The 16,953-nt window shown below is 54.8% G+C and overlaps 1 protein-coding gene across 1 annotated transcript in view; it reads right to left on the bottom strand.

Moving 5' to 3' along the window:
• The window catches only part of DCHS1 (dachsous cadherin-related 1), a 163,998-nt gene that overhangs the window by 74,361 nt on the left and 72,684 nt on the right, over positions 1–16,953 (bottom strand). Inside the window, exons 3-6 of the mRNA XM_069759610.1 lie at positions 11,694–11,870; positions 8,693–8,924; positions 2,799–3,035; positions 1,706–2,686 (exon numbers count right to left, since the gene is read on the bottom strand). Coding sequence (XP_069615711.1) covers positions 1,706–2,686; positions 2,799–3,035; positions 8,693–8,924; positions 11,694–11,870 — 1,627 coding nt within the window. The remainder of the gene's footprint in view (positions 1–1,705; positions 2,687–2,798; positions 3,036–8,692; positions 8,925–11,693; positions 11,871–16,953) is intronic.

The raw sequence follows: 16,953 nt of genomic DNA, 5'->3' as shown, positions 1-16,953 counted from the left end.
GTATGGTGGTGCAGGGGTCCCATGTATGTAGATGTACGGTGGTGCTGGGATCCTGTGTGTGGATGTACGGTGATGCTGGGGTGTTACCTGTGTGTGGATGTACGGTAATGCCGGGGTGTTACCTGTGTGTGGATGTACGGTGATGCCGGGGTCTTACCTGTGTGTGGGTGTATGGTGATGCCGGGGTCTTACCTGCGTGTGGATGTACGGTGATGCCGGGGTCTTACCTGGGTGTGAATGTACAGTGATGCCGGGGTCTTACCTGTGTGGATGTACGGTGATGCTGGGGTTCGGTGTTGGATGTACGGTGATGTTGGGGTCTTACATGTGTGGATGTACGGTGATGCTGGGGCCCGGTGTTGGATGTACGGTGATGCCGGGGAATTACCTGTGTGTGGGTGTACGGTGATGCTGGGGCCCGGTGTTGGATGTACGGTGATGCCGGGGTCTTACCTGTGTGTGGATGTATGGTGATGCTGGGGCCCGGTGTTGGATGTACGGTGATGCCGGGGTCTTACCTGTGTGTGGGTGTACGGTGATGCTGGGGTCCGGTGTTGGATGTATGGTGATGCTGGGGTCTTACGTGTGTGGATGTACAGTGATGCTGGGGTCCGGTGTTGGATGTACGGTGATGCCGGGGTCTTACCTGTGTGTGGGTGTACGGTGATGCTGGGGCCCAGTGTTGGATGTACGGTGATGCCGGGGTCTTACGTGTGTGGATGTACAGTCATGCTGGGGTCCAGTGTTGGATGTACGGTGATGCCGGGGTCTTACCTGTGTGTGGGTGTACGGTGATGCTGGGGCCCGGTGTTGGATGTACGGTGATGCCGGGGTCTTACGTGTGTGGATGTACAGTCATGCTGGGGTCCGGTGTTGGATGTACGGTGATGCCGGGGTCTTACCTGTGTGTGGGTGTATGGTGATGCTAGGGCCCGGTGTTGGATGTACGGTGATGCCGGGGTCTTACCTGTGTGTGGGTGTACGGTGATGCTGGGATCCGGTGTTGGATGTACGGTGATGTTGGGGTCTTACATGTGTGGATGTACGGTGATGCTGGGGTCTTACCTGTGTGTGGATGTACAGTGATGCTGGGGTCCGGTGTTGGATGTACGGTGATGCCGGGGTCTTACCTGTGTGTGGATGTACGGTGATGCTGGGGCCCGGTATTGGATGTACGGTGATGCCGGGGTCTTACGTGTGTGTGGATGTACGGTGATGCTGGGGCCCGGTGTTGGATGTACGGTGATGCCGGGGTCTTACGTGTGTGGATGTACGGTGATGCTGGGGCCCGGTGTTGGATGTACGGTGATGCCGGGGTCTTACGTTTGTGGATGTACAGTGATGCTGGGGTCCGGTGTTGGATGTACGGTGATGCCGGGGTCTTACCTGTGTGTGGATGTACGGTGATGCTGGGGCCCGGTATTGGATGTACGGTGATGCCGGGGTCTTACGTGTGTGTGGATGTACGGTGATGCTGGGGCCCGGTGTTGGATGTACGGTGATGCCGGGGTCTTACGTGTGTGGATGTAGTGATGCTGGGGTCCGGTGTTGGATGTACGGTGATGCCGGGGTCTTACCTGTGTGTGGATGTACGGTGATGCTGGGGCCCGGTGTTGGATGTACGGTGATGCCGGGGTCTTACGTGTGTGGATGTACAGTCATGCTGGGGTCCGGTGTTGGATGTACGGTGATGCCGCGGTCTTACCTGTGTGTGGGTGTATGGTAAAGTCGCTTTCTTGTGTGGGCATTCTGTATGTAACACGTCCATTCTGTCCTGCGTCTCGGTCGCTGGCGCTGACTCTTCCCACGACCTCTCCAGGTGGTCGGTTCTCGGAGATGCTCATGAAGTACCTTTCCTCGCTCAGCCGTGGAGCATTGTCATTCTCATCAGTGACTCGGACACGTACGGTGCATGTAGCAGTGCGGCTGCCTGAACCCCCCGATGCCAGAACTGCCAGAACATACAACTCTCTGCTTTCCCTATCCAGTGCCCCACGGACATACAACCATCCCGTGTCCGGTTCCACACTAAATCCTACTGCATCTGCATCTGTTCTCAGCCGGTAACGTAAGGGGTTCTCTTTCCCACCAGGGAGCAACGCCTGAACCTGTAATAGCCTACTCATCGGGGGGCTTCCTTCCCGGACCTCCACACGATAATCAGATGCTCCACACGCTGGCTCCGAGTCCTGCTCCATGACAAGGACAGTGATCTCTAACTCTGAGGAAAGCTGTGGAAAGCCAGCATCAAGCGCCAGCACACGGAGCTCGTAACTCTCCTGGGTCAGGGCCCCGGTGACCTGGATCTGTCCCGAACCGTCAATGCTGAAGGGCCCCTGAGAAACCAGCTGGTAATGAACATGACCATTGGCTCCTATATCAGGGTCTAGTGCCTTAGCGGTGAAAATGATGGAGTCAGTGGGTGTGGACCCCTGGATTCTCAGGGTGTGTGAGGACGACAAGAACGTGGGGGGATTATCATTCACATCAGTGATTCGCAGGGTTACACGCGCCCGGGTGTAGGCCGGGGGAGACCCACTGCGGGCCTGAACCTCCAAGAGAAGCTCAGTGTCCTGCTCCCGATCCAACTGCCGGCGTATGGACAATATTCCAGAATGAGGGTCCAGGGATAAAAGTTCATGGGGGTCTCCATATGCCAAGGAGTAGAGGATTACCCCAAGTGCACCTAGAAGAAAAGATCACAGTTACTATACACCCTCAACCGGGATCAGGAAACCATGACCGATATCGGACCAGACATTCAGTGACAGAGTGGTCCGGTGCAGTGCAGAACATACCTGGGGGGTTGCTGGCCTTCACACTGCCCACCATAATCCCCGGTGGAGTATCTTCTGGCACCATAAAGTCGTATTGAGGCTGAAGGAATATCGGGGTGTGGGCTGAGCTCACTAAGAGGCTGATATTTACCCTGGCGTTCACATCAGATCTGACCCCACCACCATCCTGCGCTCCCACCTCAAGATGCAGAACAGAGCCGGCCCGGGAAGACAGAGAACGGGCCACCAAGAGGGTTCCTACAAGAGCGAGAGAGAGTTACAGACCATAGGTACCCTTCCTCCTCCATCAGATCCCCAAAATGTAAACCATCACCATCAGGTTACAAAGGGAGTGCATCACCTAAACATTGTGAAGCCCCGTTCCTCCCAGTGTACAACCACCGACCCTCACCTCCGATGTATAACCTCAGCCCCTCACCCACCGGAGTGTAACCTCCACCCCTAATACACCGATGCATAGCCTCCGCCCCTCACCCCTGATGTCTAACCTCCACCCCTCACCCACCGGTGTGTAACCTCCGCCCCTAATACACCGATGTATAACCTCCACCCCTCACCCACCGGTGTGTAACCTCCGCCCCTAATACACCGATGTGTAACCTCCGCCCCTCACCCCTGATGTCTAACATCCACCCCTCACCCACCGATGTGTAACCTCCACCCCTAACACACCGATGTATAACCTCCACCCCTCACCCCTGATGTATAACATCCACCCCTCACCCACCGATGTGTAACCTCCACCCCTAATACACCGATGCATAGACTCCGCCCCTCACCCCTGATGTCTAACCTCCACCCCTCACCCACCGATGTGTAACCTCCACCCCTAATACACCGATGTATAACCTCCGCCCCTCACCCCTGATGTCTAACATCCACCCCTCACCCACCGGTGTGTAACCTCCGCCCCTAACACACCGATGTATAACCTCCACCCCTCACCCCTGATGTCTAACCTCCACCCCTCACCCACCGTTGTGTAACCTCCACCCCTAATACACCGATGCATAGCCTCCGCCCCTCACCCCTGATGTATAACATCCACCCCTCACCCACCGGTGTGTAACCTCCACCCCTAATACACCGATGTATAACCTCCGCCCCTCACCCCTGATGTATAACATCCACCCCTCACCCACCGATGTGTAACCTCCACCCCTAATACACCGATGCATAGCCTCCGCCCCTCACCCCTGATGTCTAACCTCCACCCCTCACCCACCGGTGTGTAACCTCCGCCCCTAACACACCGATGTATAACCTCCACCCCTCACCCCTGATGTCTAACCTCCACCCCTCACCCACCGTTGTGTAACCTCCACCCCTAATACACCGATGCATAGCCTCCGCCCCTCACCCCTGATGTCTAACCTCCACCCCTCACCCACCGGTGTGTAACCTCCACCCCTAATACACCGATGCATAGCCTCCGCCCCTCACCCCTGATGTATAACATCCACCCCTCACCCACCGATGTGTAACCTCCACCACTAATACACCGATGCATAGCCTCCGCCCCTCACCCCTGATGTCTAACCTCCACCCCTCACCCACCGGTGTGTAACCTCCGCCCCTAATACACCGATGTGTAACCTCCACCCCTCACCCCTGATGTATAACATCCACCCCTCACCCACCGGTGTGTAACCTCCACCCCTAATACACCGATACATAGCCTCCGCCCCTCACCCCTGATGTCTAACCTCCACCCCTCACCCACCGATGTGTAACCTCCACCCCTAATACACCGATGCATAGACTCCGCCCCTCACCCCTGATGTATAACCTCCACCCCTCACCCACCGGTGTGTAACCTCCACCCCTAATACACCGATACATAGCCTCCACCCCTAATACACCGATACATAGCCTCCACCCCTCACCCCTGATGTATAACATCCACCCCTCACCCACCAATGTATAACCTCCACCCCTAATACACCGATGTATAACCTCCACCCCTCACCCCTGATGTATAACATCCAACCCTCACCCACCGGTGTGTAACCTCCACCCCTAATACACCGATGTCTAACCTCCACCCCTCACCCCTGATGTCTAACCTCCACCCCTCACCCACCAATGTATAACCTCCACCCCTAATACACCGATGCATAGACTCCGCCCCTCACCCCTGATGTCTAACCTCCACCCCTCACCCACCGATGTGTAACCTCCGCCCCTAACACACCGATGTATAACCTCCGCCCCTCACCCACCGGTGTGTAACCTCCACCCCTAATACACCGATGTATAACCTCCACCCCTCACCCCTGATGTCTAACCTCCACCCCTCACCCACCGATGTGTAACCTCCACCCCTAATACACCGATACATAGACTCCGCCCCTCACCCCTGATGTATAACATCCACCCCTCACCCACCGGTGTGTAACCTCCACCCCTAATACACCGATGCATAGCCTCCGCCCCTCACCCCTGATGTCTAACCTCCACCCCTCACCCACCAATGTATAACCTCCGCCCCTCACCCCTGATGTCTAACCTCCACCCTTCACCCACCGGTGTGTAACCTCCACCCCTAATACACCGATACATAGCCTCCACCCCTCACCCCTGATGTATAACATCCACCCCTCACCCACCAATGTATAACCTCCACCCCTAATACACCGATACATAGCCTCCGCCCCTCACCCCTGATGTATAACATCCACCCCTCACCCACCAATGTATAACCTCCACCCCTAATACACCGATACATAGCCTCCTTCCCTCACCCCTAATGTATAACATCCACCCCTCACCCACCAATGTATAACCTCTGCCCTTCATCCCCCGATGTATAACCTCCGCCCCTCACCCCTGATGTCTAACCTCCACCCCTCACCCACCGGTGTATAACCTCCACCCCTAATACACCGATGCATAGCCTCCGCCCCTCACCCCTGATGTATAATATCCACCCCTCACCCACCAATGTATAACCTCCGCCCTTCATCCCCCGATGTATAACCTCCGCCCCTAACACACCGATGTATAACCTCCACCCCATACCCACCCATCTAGAAACTCAGCCCCTCACCCCGATAAATAACCTCCACCCCTCACCCCCTGATGTATAACCTCTGACCCTCACCCTGCGGTGTGTAACCTCCGCCCCTAACCCACCGATGTATAACCTCTGCTCCTAACCCACTGATGTATAACCTCCGCCCCTCATCCCCCGATGTATAAACACCGCCCCTCATCCCCCGATGTACAACTTCTGCTTCTAACCCACCGTTGTATAACCTCCGCCCTTAATCCGATGTATAGCCTCCGCCCTTCACCCCCCGATGTATAACATCCGGCCTTCATCCCCCGATCTACAACCTCTGCCCCTAACACACTGATGTATAACCTCCACCCCATACCCACCCATCTAGAAACTCAGCCCCTCACCCCCGATAAATAACCTCCACCCCTCACCCCGATGTATAACCTCCGCCCCTCACCCTGCGGTGTGTAATCTCCGCCCCTAACCCACCGATATATAACCTCTGCTCCTAACCCACTGATGTATAACCTACGCCCCCCACCCTCTAATGAACAACCTCCATCCCTTATGCCCCGATATATAATCTCCGCCCCTCATCCCCCATGTATAACCTCCGCCCCTCATCCTCGATGAATAAACTCCGCCCCTCACCCCCGATGTATAACCTCCGCCTCTCAACACCCCAATGTATAACTTCTGCCGCCCCTCACCCGATGTATAACCTCCACCCCTCACCCCTTGATGTATAACATCCAATCCTCAGCCCCCCCGTGTATAACCTCAGCCCCTCACCCCTGAAGTATAACCTACACCCCTCACCCCCAATGTATAACTTCTGCCCCACATCCCCTAATGAATAACCACAGCCCCTCACTCCTGATGTATAACCTCTGCCCCTCAGCCCCGATGTATAACCTCTGCCCCTCAGCCCCGATATATAACCTCTGCCCCTCACCCCTGATGTATAACCTCCGCCCCTCAGCCCCGATGTATAACCTCCGCCCCTCAGCCCCGATGTATAACCTCTGCCCCTCAGCCCCGATGTATAACCTCTGCCCCTCACCCCTGATGTATAACCTCCGCCCCTCACCCCTGATGTATAACCTCTGCCCCTCAGCCCCGATGTATAACCTCCGCCCCTCAGCCCCGATGTATAACCTCTGCCCCTCACCCCTGATGTATAACCTCCGCCCCTCACCCCTGATGTATAACCTCTGCCCCTCAGCCCCGATGTATAACCTCTGCCCCTCAGCCCCGATATATAACCTCTGCCCCTCACCCCCCGATGTATAACCTCTGCCCCTCAGCCCCGATATATAACCTCTGCCCCTCACCCCCCGATGTATAACCTCTGCCCCTCACCCCTGATGTATAACCTCCGCCCCTCAGCCCCGATGTATAACCTCTGCCCCTCACCCCTGATGTATAACCTCTGCCCCTCACCCCCCGATGTATAACCTCCGCCCCTCACCCCTGATGTATAACCTCTGCCCCTCACTCCTGATGTATAACCTCTGCCCCTCACCCCTGATGTATAACCTCCGCCCCTCACCCCCCCGATGTATAACCTCTGCCCCTCACCCCCCGATGTATAACCTCCGCCCCTCACTCCTGATGTATAACCTCTGCCCCTCACCCCCCGATGTATAACCTCCGCCCCTCACCCCCCGATGTATAACCTCCGCCCCTCACCCCCCGATGTATAACCTCCGCCCCTCACCCCTGATGTATAACCTCTGCCCCTCACCCCTGATGTATAACCTCTGCCCCTCACCCCTGATGTATAACCTCTGCCCCTCACCCCTGATGTATAACCTCTGCCCCTCACCCCCCGATGTATAACCTCCGTCCCTCACCCCTGATGTATAACCCCCACCTCTCACCTTTGATGTATAACCCCAACCTCTCACCTTTGATGTATAACCTCCACCTCTCACCTTTGATGTATAACCTCCGCTACTCGCTACCTGATGTATAACCTCCGCTACTCGCTACCTGATGTATAACCTCTGCCCCTCACCCCCCGATGTATAACCACTGCCCCTCACCCCCCGATGTATAACCTCTGCCCCTCACCCCCCGATGTATAACCCCCACCTCTCACCTTTGATGTATAACCTCTGCTCCTGGCTCCCTGATGTGTAACATCCAGAGGTGGATGTGGGGGGCACATACTTTTATCTCAGCCTGGTATGTGTGAGGTTGGACAGTGCATCAGAGATAGACAGTGGGACAGGTAGGTCCCCAGCGGCTTCTCCCGCCCTCTGCCAGTGACAGACAGGTCTCACCATGTGGGCGTGTATCGGCAGAGACCTGTCAGAGCAGGACAGAGGGAGGGAGAAGCCACCAGGGACCCTCCTGTCCAATTGTGTGCTGTCCTCTAGAGGGGCCCCGAGATAGACCCCTCACGGGGCCAATAAATACTGATAAGAACTCAGACATTACCTTTTAAAGACAATGTACTACCACCACCATAGGCTCTAAGAAAACCGACTACTACCACCACCATAGGCTCTAAGAAAACCGACTACTACCACCACCATAGGCTCTAAGAAAACCGACTACTACCACCACCATAGGCTCTAAGAAAACCGACTACTACCACCACCATAGGCTCTAAGGAAACAGACTACTACCACCACCATAGGCTCTAAGGAAACAGACTACTACCACCACAGGATGATTGACGGGCCACCACCCTACTATACCATAAACACTGCTCCCCGATTAATGGCCGCCCATTGCTTGTTCCTGGAGACGTCGTATTGTCTTTTCCGTCTTCCCTGCTGGTTCCTACAATGGTGGAGGGTCATTAAACACTTCCCACACATGTGGGTGAGGCTGAAGGTGGTGGTCCCGTGCCCCTCATGTCACTGTCGGGTGGTCTTACCTGTATTGGGCTGGATACGTAGAAGCGGGGGGCTGTTTCCTGATAATATGTGGTAGGTCAGGGTGCCATGCAGCCCCTCGTCCTTATCTCGGGCGGTCACACTAATGATGGGTGTTCCTGGTGGGCTGAGGGCACTCACACTAGCGCCGTACTCCAGGGGGTAAAAGACCGGACAATTATCATTGACATCTTCTACCGAGACCCGAACGACGCATCCCGAGCTCAGGCCTCCCTGTGGGAACAGAGGAAGGGTGGACTGAGAGGTTTCCTGTTATTCTCCTCTCACACCACCAGCTCCGGATCTCACCATCCCTATATCCCGGCGCCGGCCACCGTAGATTCCACTCTTCATTCACTGATGGAAGATTTTCATATCTAGATCCTGAAATGGATTAGTAACAAAACCGATCTCTACAGCTGACCCTCTAGAGCAGTATTTCCCAAACTCCAGTCCTCACGGACTCCTACAGGTCATGGTTTCAGGAATCCCTTAGTATTGAACAGGTGATGGAAGTATCGGGAGTTCTCTCACTTGTGCAGCACTAGGGAAATCCTAAAAACATGACCTGTTGGGGTCCGTGAGGACTGGAGTTTGGGAAATACTGCTCTAGATCCGGTGACTGCTTATCTCACCCTAGAGATCCTGTGACTGCTTATCTCACCCTGTAGACCTTGTGACTGCTTATCTCACCCTAGAGATCCTGTGACTGCTGATCTCATCCTCTAGATCCAGTGACTGCTTATCTCACCCTAGAGATCCTGTGACTGCTGATCTCATCCTCTAGATCCAGTGACTGCTTATCTCACCCTAGAGATCCTGTGACTGCTGATCTCACCCTCTAGATCCTGTGACTGCTGATCTCACCCTCTAGATCTAGTGACTGCTTATCTCACCCTAGAGATCCTGTGACTGCTTATCTCACCCTGTAGACCTTGTGACTGCTGATCTCACCCTCTAGATCCTGTGACTCCTGATCTCATCCTCTAGATCCGGTGACTGCTTATCTCACCCTAGAGATCCTGTGACTGCTTATCTCACCCTGTAGACCTTGTGACTGCTGATCTCATCCTCTAGATCCGGTGACTGCTGATCTAAACCTCAAGATCCTGTGACTGCTGATCGCACCCTGTAGACCTTGTGACTGCTGATCTCACCCTCTAGATCCAGTGACTGCTGATCTCACCCTCTAGATCCAGTGACTGCTTATCTCACCCTAGAGATCCTGTGACGGCTGATCTCACCCTGTAGACCTTGTGACTGCTGATCTCACCCTCTAGATCCAATGACTGCTGATCTCACCCTCTAGATCCAGTGACTGCTTATCTCACCCTAGAGATCCTGTGACTGCTGATCTCATCCTCTAGATCCAGTGACTGCTTATCTCACCCTAGAGATCCTGTGACTGCTGATCTCATCCTCTAGATCCAGTGACTGCTTATCTCACCCTAGAGATCCTGTGACGGCTGATCTCACCCTGTAGACCTTGTGACTGCTGATCTCACCCTCTAGATCCAATGACTGCTGATCTCACCCTCTAGATCCAGTGACTGCTTATCTCACCCTAGAGATCCTGTGACTGCTGATCTCATCCTCTAGATCCAGTGACTGCTTATCTCACCCTAGAGATCCTGTGACTGCTGATCTCATCCTCTAGATCCAGTGACTGCTTATCTCACCCTAGAGATCCTGTGACTGCTGATCGCACCCTTTAGATCCAGTGACTGCTGATCGCACCCTTTAGATCCTGCTACTAATAATCTCAGTCTCTAGATCGCAAGACTGATGATCGCATCCTCTAGATCCTGTGACTGATGATCTCATCCTCTAGATCCTGTGACCGCTAATCTCAACCTCTAGATACTGCGACTGCGGATCTAAACCTCTAGATCCTATGACTGCTGATCTAAACCTCAAGATCCTGTGACTGCTCATCTAAACCTCAAGATCCTGTGACTGCTGATCTCATCCTCTAGATCCTGTGACTGCTGATCTCATCCTCTAGATCCTGTGACTGCTGATCTCATCCTCTAGATCCTGTGACTGCTGATCTCACCCCATAGGTCCTGAGACTGCTGATTGCACCCTTTAGATCCTGCTACTAATAATCTCAGTCTCTAGATTGCAAGACTTATGATCTCATCCTCTAGATCCTGAGACTAGTGATCACCTCTAAAATTAGAAATCAAAATAAAACTGCAAACTTTGTCATCACTGTAATGAGAACTTAAAAAAGTCCTCCTCTTCATGCTTTCCCTGCTCCTCCTCATCCTTCCGCTCCTCCTCCACATCCTCAAGCTCGTCCTCCCCCTCTTCCCGCTCCTCCTCATCCTTCTCCTCCACATCCTCAAGCCCGTCCTCCCCCTCTTCCCGCTCCTCCTCATCCTTCTCCTCCTCCTCATCCTTCTCCTCCTCATCCTTCCGCTCCTCCTCATTCTTCTCCTCCACATCCTCAAGCTCGTCCTCCCCCTCTTCCCGCTCCTCCTCATCCTTCTCCTCCACATCCTCAAGCTCGTCCTCCCCCTCTTCCCGCTCCTCCTCTTCCCGCTCCTCCTCATCCTTCTCCTCCTCCTCATCCTTCCGCTCCTCCTCATTCTTCTCCTCCACATCCTCAAGCTCGTCCTCCCCCTCTTCCCGCTCCTCCTCATCCTTCTCCTCCACATCCTCAAGCTCGTCCTCCCCCTCTTCCGCTCCTCCTCATCCTTCTCCTCCCGCCCCCTCCTCATCCTTTCCCTACTCCTTATTCTCGTCCTTCCACTCCTCCTCGTTCCCCCTCCTCATCTTTTCCCACCTCCTCATCCTTTCCCTACTCCTTATTCTCCTCCTCGTTCCCCCTCCTTCTCTTGCTTCTCCTCCCCTCGAGGAGAAGCAGGGGGCTGAACTGCAGGGCAATGAGTACAATGAAGACACCATCTAGGGGGGCAGGGATGGATATTTTTGTTGGAGTGCTTCATTAATAATCAGAAACATGTTAAAAGACATTTCTGAATTGTGAGGTCTCACCCCATCTGTAGCTGTCACATGGAGAAGGAAGTAGCGCTCTCCATCATCGCTGTCCAGGGTGTCTGAGAGGCAGATCTCGCCACTCTCTGAGTGGATCTGGAACTGTGGAGGGGACGAGGGCCTGAGCGAGTACAACACATGTCCCAGACTCCCGCTATCTGCATCTGATGCCGAGACCTGGAAAACAGCAATGGAGAATCGTCAGCCATGGCGCCCTCAGCACCTGTCACACTTCCCAGTCCAATAACTTCTATCACTGGTCAGAAAATGAGCAATGTGCTGCTATAAGAACCAATATGGGTCACTAAGCAGAAATATGTGTAGCCATGTTACTCCCCAGTCCCAGCTCCAGCGCCGGGCTTTGCGTCTGCCATCCACTATGGCAGGCTCTCTTAGTCTGCACTTGGTGACTACAACATGAACCTCTGACGTCATCATCCATGGCCTGTTATGGCCGTCTAAGGCGGCTGTGTGCCACCTGATTATTCAGGTAGTAGTGCGCTGCTGTCCTAGAGCACAGGTCCTGTCCAAGTCAGCTGCAGCTGGGCCCAGAGTCTTCTCCATACGGCTGTTCCTGAATATCCAGCAGCATGGAGCCTCATCACTAAGCTCTACTGTTCCTGTGTGCCTCCTCCCCAGGTGACCCCATAACAAGCCCCAGGGTCACAGGTGCCCAGGATACCATTCCAGATAAGGCATACAACCAGGGTAATATCTGCCTTACATACATATGTGGCCCCATGCTCGATGTCCCCGTGAAGAGGACAAGGATTACACCACTGGCGATGTGCTGCATACCATGGAGGGACATCACAAGGTGACCGTGCAGGTAATGCTCCGCTGATGGAGGAATCTATGCATCATCTTATTCCTTATACTGTGACATTCTGCACCTCAGGGGCAATAAACGTGGCCCCACTGACCCCCGCTATAACTTAGTGGAGGCAAAAAATAGAGGAACCGTCAGAAGGAACGTCACACCATGACGCTTCCTTCTAAGACACTGCTGGCTATTAGTCACAGCCTTGACCACACGTCAGCATGGTTGGAAACGCGTCACTGGAGCCTAACTCCAACATGAGAGCTAAGTAATGGAATAAATCCTCACCGGTTTACATTCCTTTGGCGCTGGAATTTACAAATCCTCTTTCAGTTCACTTCCTTCTACCACCACACCCTACATCCCCGTCTGACGGCCTGCCAGTGCATGAGGTGGCACCGGATCCCAAAAACCTTAATGCAAACTATGAGCCGGCTGAAAAAAGCATGTGGAAGAGGGAAGATGGGAGATCATGTTATCCTGACACTGCATGTGGCCCCTATGTGAAACCTAGAACCCTGTGATCACCAGACACCGATACTAATCATTACACAAGTGGAGAACTTTACCCACAGATTGAGAAACCTAGAACGCTACAAGAACCCGACACCAGGGCCAGTGTCAACACCCAGCAAAGGGAGGGACCTACTGAGCCAGGGTCAGTGTCAGCACAAAGCAAAGTGAGGGACCAACTGAGCAAGAGGCCAGCGTTAGCACCCAGCAAAGTCATAGACCCACTGAGCCAGGGCCAGCGTCAACACCCAGCAAAGTGAGGGACCCACTGACCCAGGGCCAGCGTCAGCACCCACCTAAGTGAGGGACCTACTGAGCCAGGGTCAGTGTCAGCACAAAGCAAAGTGAGGGACCAACTGAGCAAGAGGCCAGCGTTAGCACCCAGCAAAGTAATAGACCCACTGAGCCAGGGCCAGCGTCAACACCCAGCAAAGTGAGGGACCCACTGACCCAGGGCCAGCGTCAGCACCCAGCTAAGTGATGGACCCACTGAGCCAGGGCCAGCGTCAACACCAAGCTAAGTGAGGGACCCACTGAGCCAGAGGCCAGCGTTAGCATCCAGTAAAGTAATAGACCCACTGAGCCAGGGCCAGCGTCAACACCCAGCAAAGTGAGGGACCCACTGAGCCAGGGCCAGCGTCAGCACCCAGCTAAGTGATGGACCCACTGAGCCAGGGCCAGCATCAACACCAAGCTAAGTGAGGGACCCACTGAGCCAGAGGCCAACGTTAGCACCCAGCAAAGTAATAGACCCACTGAGCCAGGGCCAGCGTCAACACCCAGCAAAGTGAGGGACCCACTGACCCAGGGCCAGCGTCAGCACCCAGCTAAGTGATGGACCCACTGAGCCAGGGCCAGCGTCAAAACCAAGCTAAGTGAGGGACCCACTGAGCCAGAGGCCAGCGTTAGCATCCAGCAAAGTAATAGACCCACTGAGCCAGGGCCAGCGTCAACACCCAGCAAAGTGAGGGACCCACTGACCCAGGGCCAGCGTCAGCACCCAGCTAAGTGATGGACCCACTGAGCCAGGGCCAGCGTCAACACCAAGCTAAGTGAGGGACCCACTGAGCCAGAGGCCAGCGTTAGCATCCAGCAAAGTAATAGACCCACTGAGCCAGGGCCAGCGTCAACACCCAGCAAAGTGAGGGACCCACTGAGCCAGGGCCAGCGTCAGCACCCAGCTAAGTGATGGACCCACTGAGCCAGGGCCAGCATCAACACCAAGCTAAGTGAGGGACCCACTGAGCCAGAGGCCAACGTTAGCACCCAGCAAAGTAATAGACCCACTGAGCCAGGGCCAGCGTCAACACCAAGCTAAGTGAGGGACCCACAGAGCCAGAGGCCAGCGTTAGCACCCAGCAAAGTGTGGGACACACTGACCCAGGGTCCAGCATCAGCATAAAGAAAAGTAATAGACCCACTGACCCAGGGTCCAGCATCAGCATAAAGAAAAGTAATAGACCCACTGACCCAGGGTCCAGCGTCAGCATAAAGAAAAGTGAGGGACCCACTGACCCAGGGTCCAGCGTCAGCACAAAGCAAAGTGAGGGACCCAATGACCCAGGGCCAGCGTCAGCACCCAGCTAAGTGATGGACCCACTGAGCCAGGGACAGCGTCAGCACAAAGCAAAGTGAGGGACCCACTGAGCCAGAGGCCAGCGTTAGCACCCAGCAAAGTGATAGACCCACTGACCCAGGGTCCAGCGTCAACAGTCAGCAAAGTGAGGGACCCACTGACCCAGGGCCAGCGTCAGCACAAAGCAAAGTGATAGACCCACTGACCCAGGGTCCAGCGTCAACAGTCAGCTAAGTGATGGACCCACTGAGCCAGGGCCAGCGTCAGCACAAAGCAAAGTGAGGGACCCACTGACCCAGGGCCAGCATCAGCACCCAGCAAAGTGAGGGAAATACTGAGCCAGGGTCAGTGTCAGCACCCAGCAAAGTGAGGGACCCACTGAGCCAGGGCCAGCGTCAGCACCAAGCAAAGTGATAGACCCACTGACCCAGGGTCCAGCGTCAACACAAAGCAAAGTGAGGGACCCACTGACCCAGAGCCAGTGTCAACACTCAGCAAAGTGAGGGACCCACTCACCCACAGCCAGCATCAGCACCCAGCAAAGTGAGGGACCCACTGAGCCAGGGCCAGCGTCAGCACCAAGCAAAGTGATAGACCCACTGACCCAGGGTTCAGCGTCAGCACAAAGCAAAGTGAGGGACCCACTCACCCAGAGCCAGCATCAGCACCCAGCTAAGTATTGGACCCACTGAGCCAGCGTCAACACCAAGCTAAGTGAGGGACCCACTGAGCCAGGGCCAGCGTCAACACCCAGCTAAGTGAGGGACTCACTGACCCAGGGCCAGCGTCAACACCCAGCTAAGTGAGGAACCCATTGACCCAGGGCCAGCATCAGCACCAAGCAAAGTGTGGGACACACTGACCCAGGGCCAGTGACAGCACCCAGCAAAGTGAGGGACCCACTGACCCAGGGCCAGCGTCAACACTCAGCAAAGTGAGGGACCCACTGAGCCAGCGTCAACACCAAGCTAAGTGAGGGACCCACTGAGCCAGGGCCAGCGTCAACACCCAGCTAAGTGAGGGACTCACTGACCCAGGGCCAGCGTCAACACCCAGCTAAGTGAGGAACCCATTGACCCAGGGCCAGCATCAGCACCCAGCAAAGTGTGGGACACACTGACCCAGGGCCAGTGTCAGCACCCAGCAAAGTGAGGGACCCACTGTCCCAGGGCCGGCGTCAACACCCAGCAAAGTGTGGGACATACTGACCCAGGGCTAGCGTCAGCACCCAGCAAAGTGAGAGACCCACTGACCCAGGGTCCAGGGTCAGCACAAAGCAAAGTGAGGGACCCACTGAGACAGGGCCAGAGTCAGCACCCAGCAAAGTGAGGGACCCACTGACCCAGGGCCAGTGTCAGCACACAGCTAAGTGATAGACCCACTGACCCAGGGCCAGCGTCAACACCCATCTAAGGGAGGGACTCACTGACCCAGGGCCAGTGTCAGCACATAGCAAAGTGATAGACCCACTGACCCATGGCCAGCGTCAGCACCCAGCTAAGGGAGGGACCCAATGAGCGAGGGCCAGCGTTAGCACCCAGCAAAGTGATAGACATAGTGAGGTGGCACCGGATCCCAAAAACCTTAATGCAAACTATGAGCCAGCTGAAAAAAGCACGTGGAAGAGGGAAGATGGGAGATCATGTTATCATGACAGTGCATGTGGCCCCAATGTGAACCCTAGAACCCTGTGATCACCAGACACCGATACTAATCATTACACAAGTGGAGAACTTTACCCACAGATTGAGAAACCTAGAACGGTACAAGAACCCGACACCAGGGCCAGTGTCAACACCTAGCAAAGGGAGGGACCTACTGAGCCAGGGTCAGTGTCAACACCCAGCAAAGGGAGGGACCTACTGAGCCAGGGTCAGTGTCAACACCCAGCAAAGGGAGGGACCTACTGAGCCAGGGCCAGCATCAACACCCAGCAAAGGGAGGGACCCACTGACCCAGGGCAACTCAGCTCAGATTTCCATTTACAACACTGCATGTATGGAGCAGGGAGAGGACCTGAGTATGCGCCATACAGAGCGGATGCCGGCTGTGATGTACAGCTGGCGTATGAGTTTAATTACTGCAATCAAAGCTAGCCCAATCACAGCAGCTTTACCCCTTTAGTTGATGCTCAATTTTGTCAGAGGGATTTAAGAGGCTGATGGCAAAATCATGGCCAGGGTCATACTGAAGGCTGCCATATTGGTGCACCTATGACGCCAGCCTGTAGGAGAACGATAATCTTACAATATAGTGAAATATTACTAAATTGTAATATATAGTACAAACAGAGGGCTAATAAAAAATACAAACACTGATATATATATATATATAGATACACTGTAGGGAGT

Source organism: Ranitomeya imitator, chromosome 3 (assembly GCF_032444005.1).
Source record: "Ranitomeya imitator isolate aRanImi1 chromosome 3, aRanImi1.pri, whole genome shotgun sequence".
Taxonomy (NCBI): Eukaryota; Metazoa; Chordata; class Amphibia; order Anura; family Dendrobatidae; genus Ranitomeya; species Ranitomeya imitator.
The sequence above is the reverse complement of the archived record's forward strand: the minus strand, read 5'-3'. Positions and strand labels throughout refer to the sequence as shown.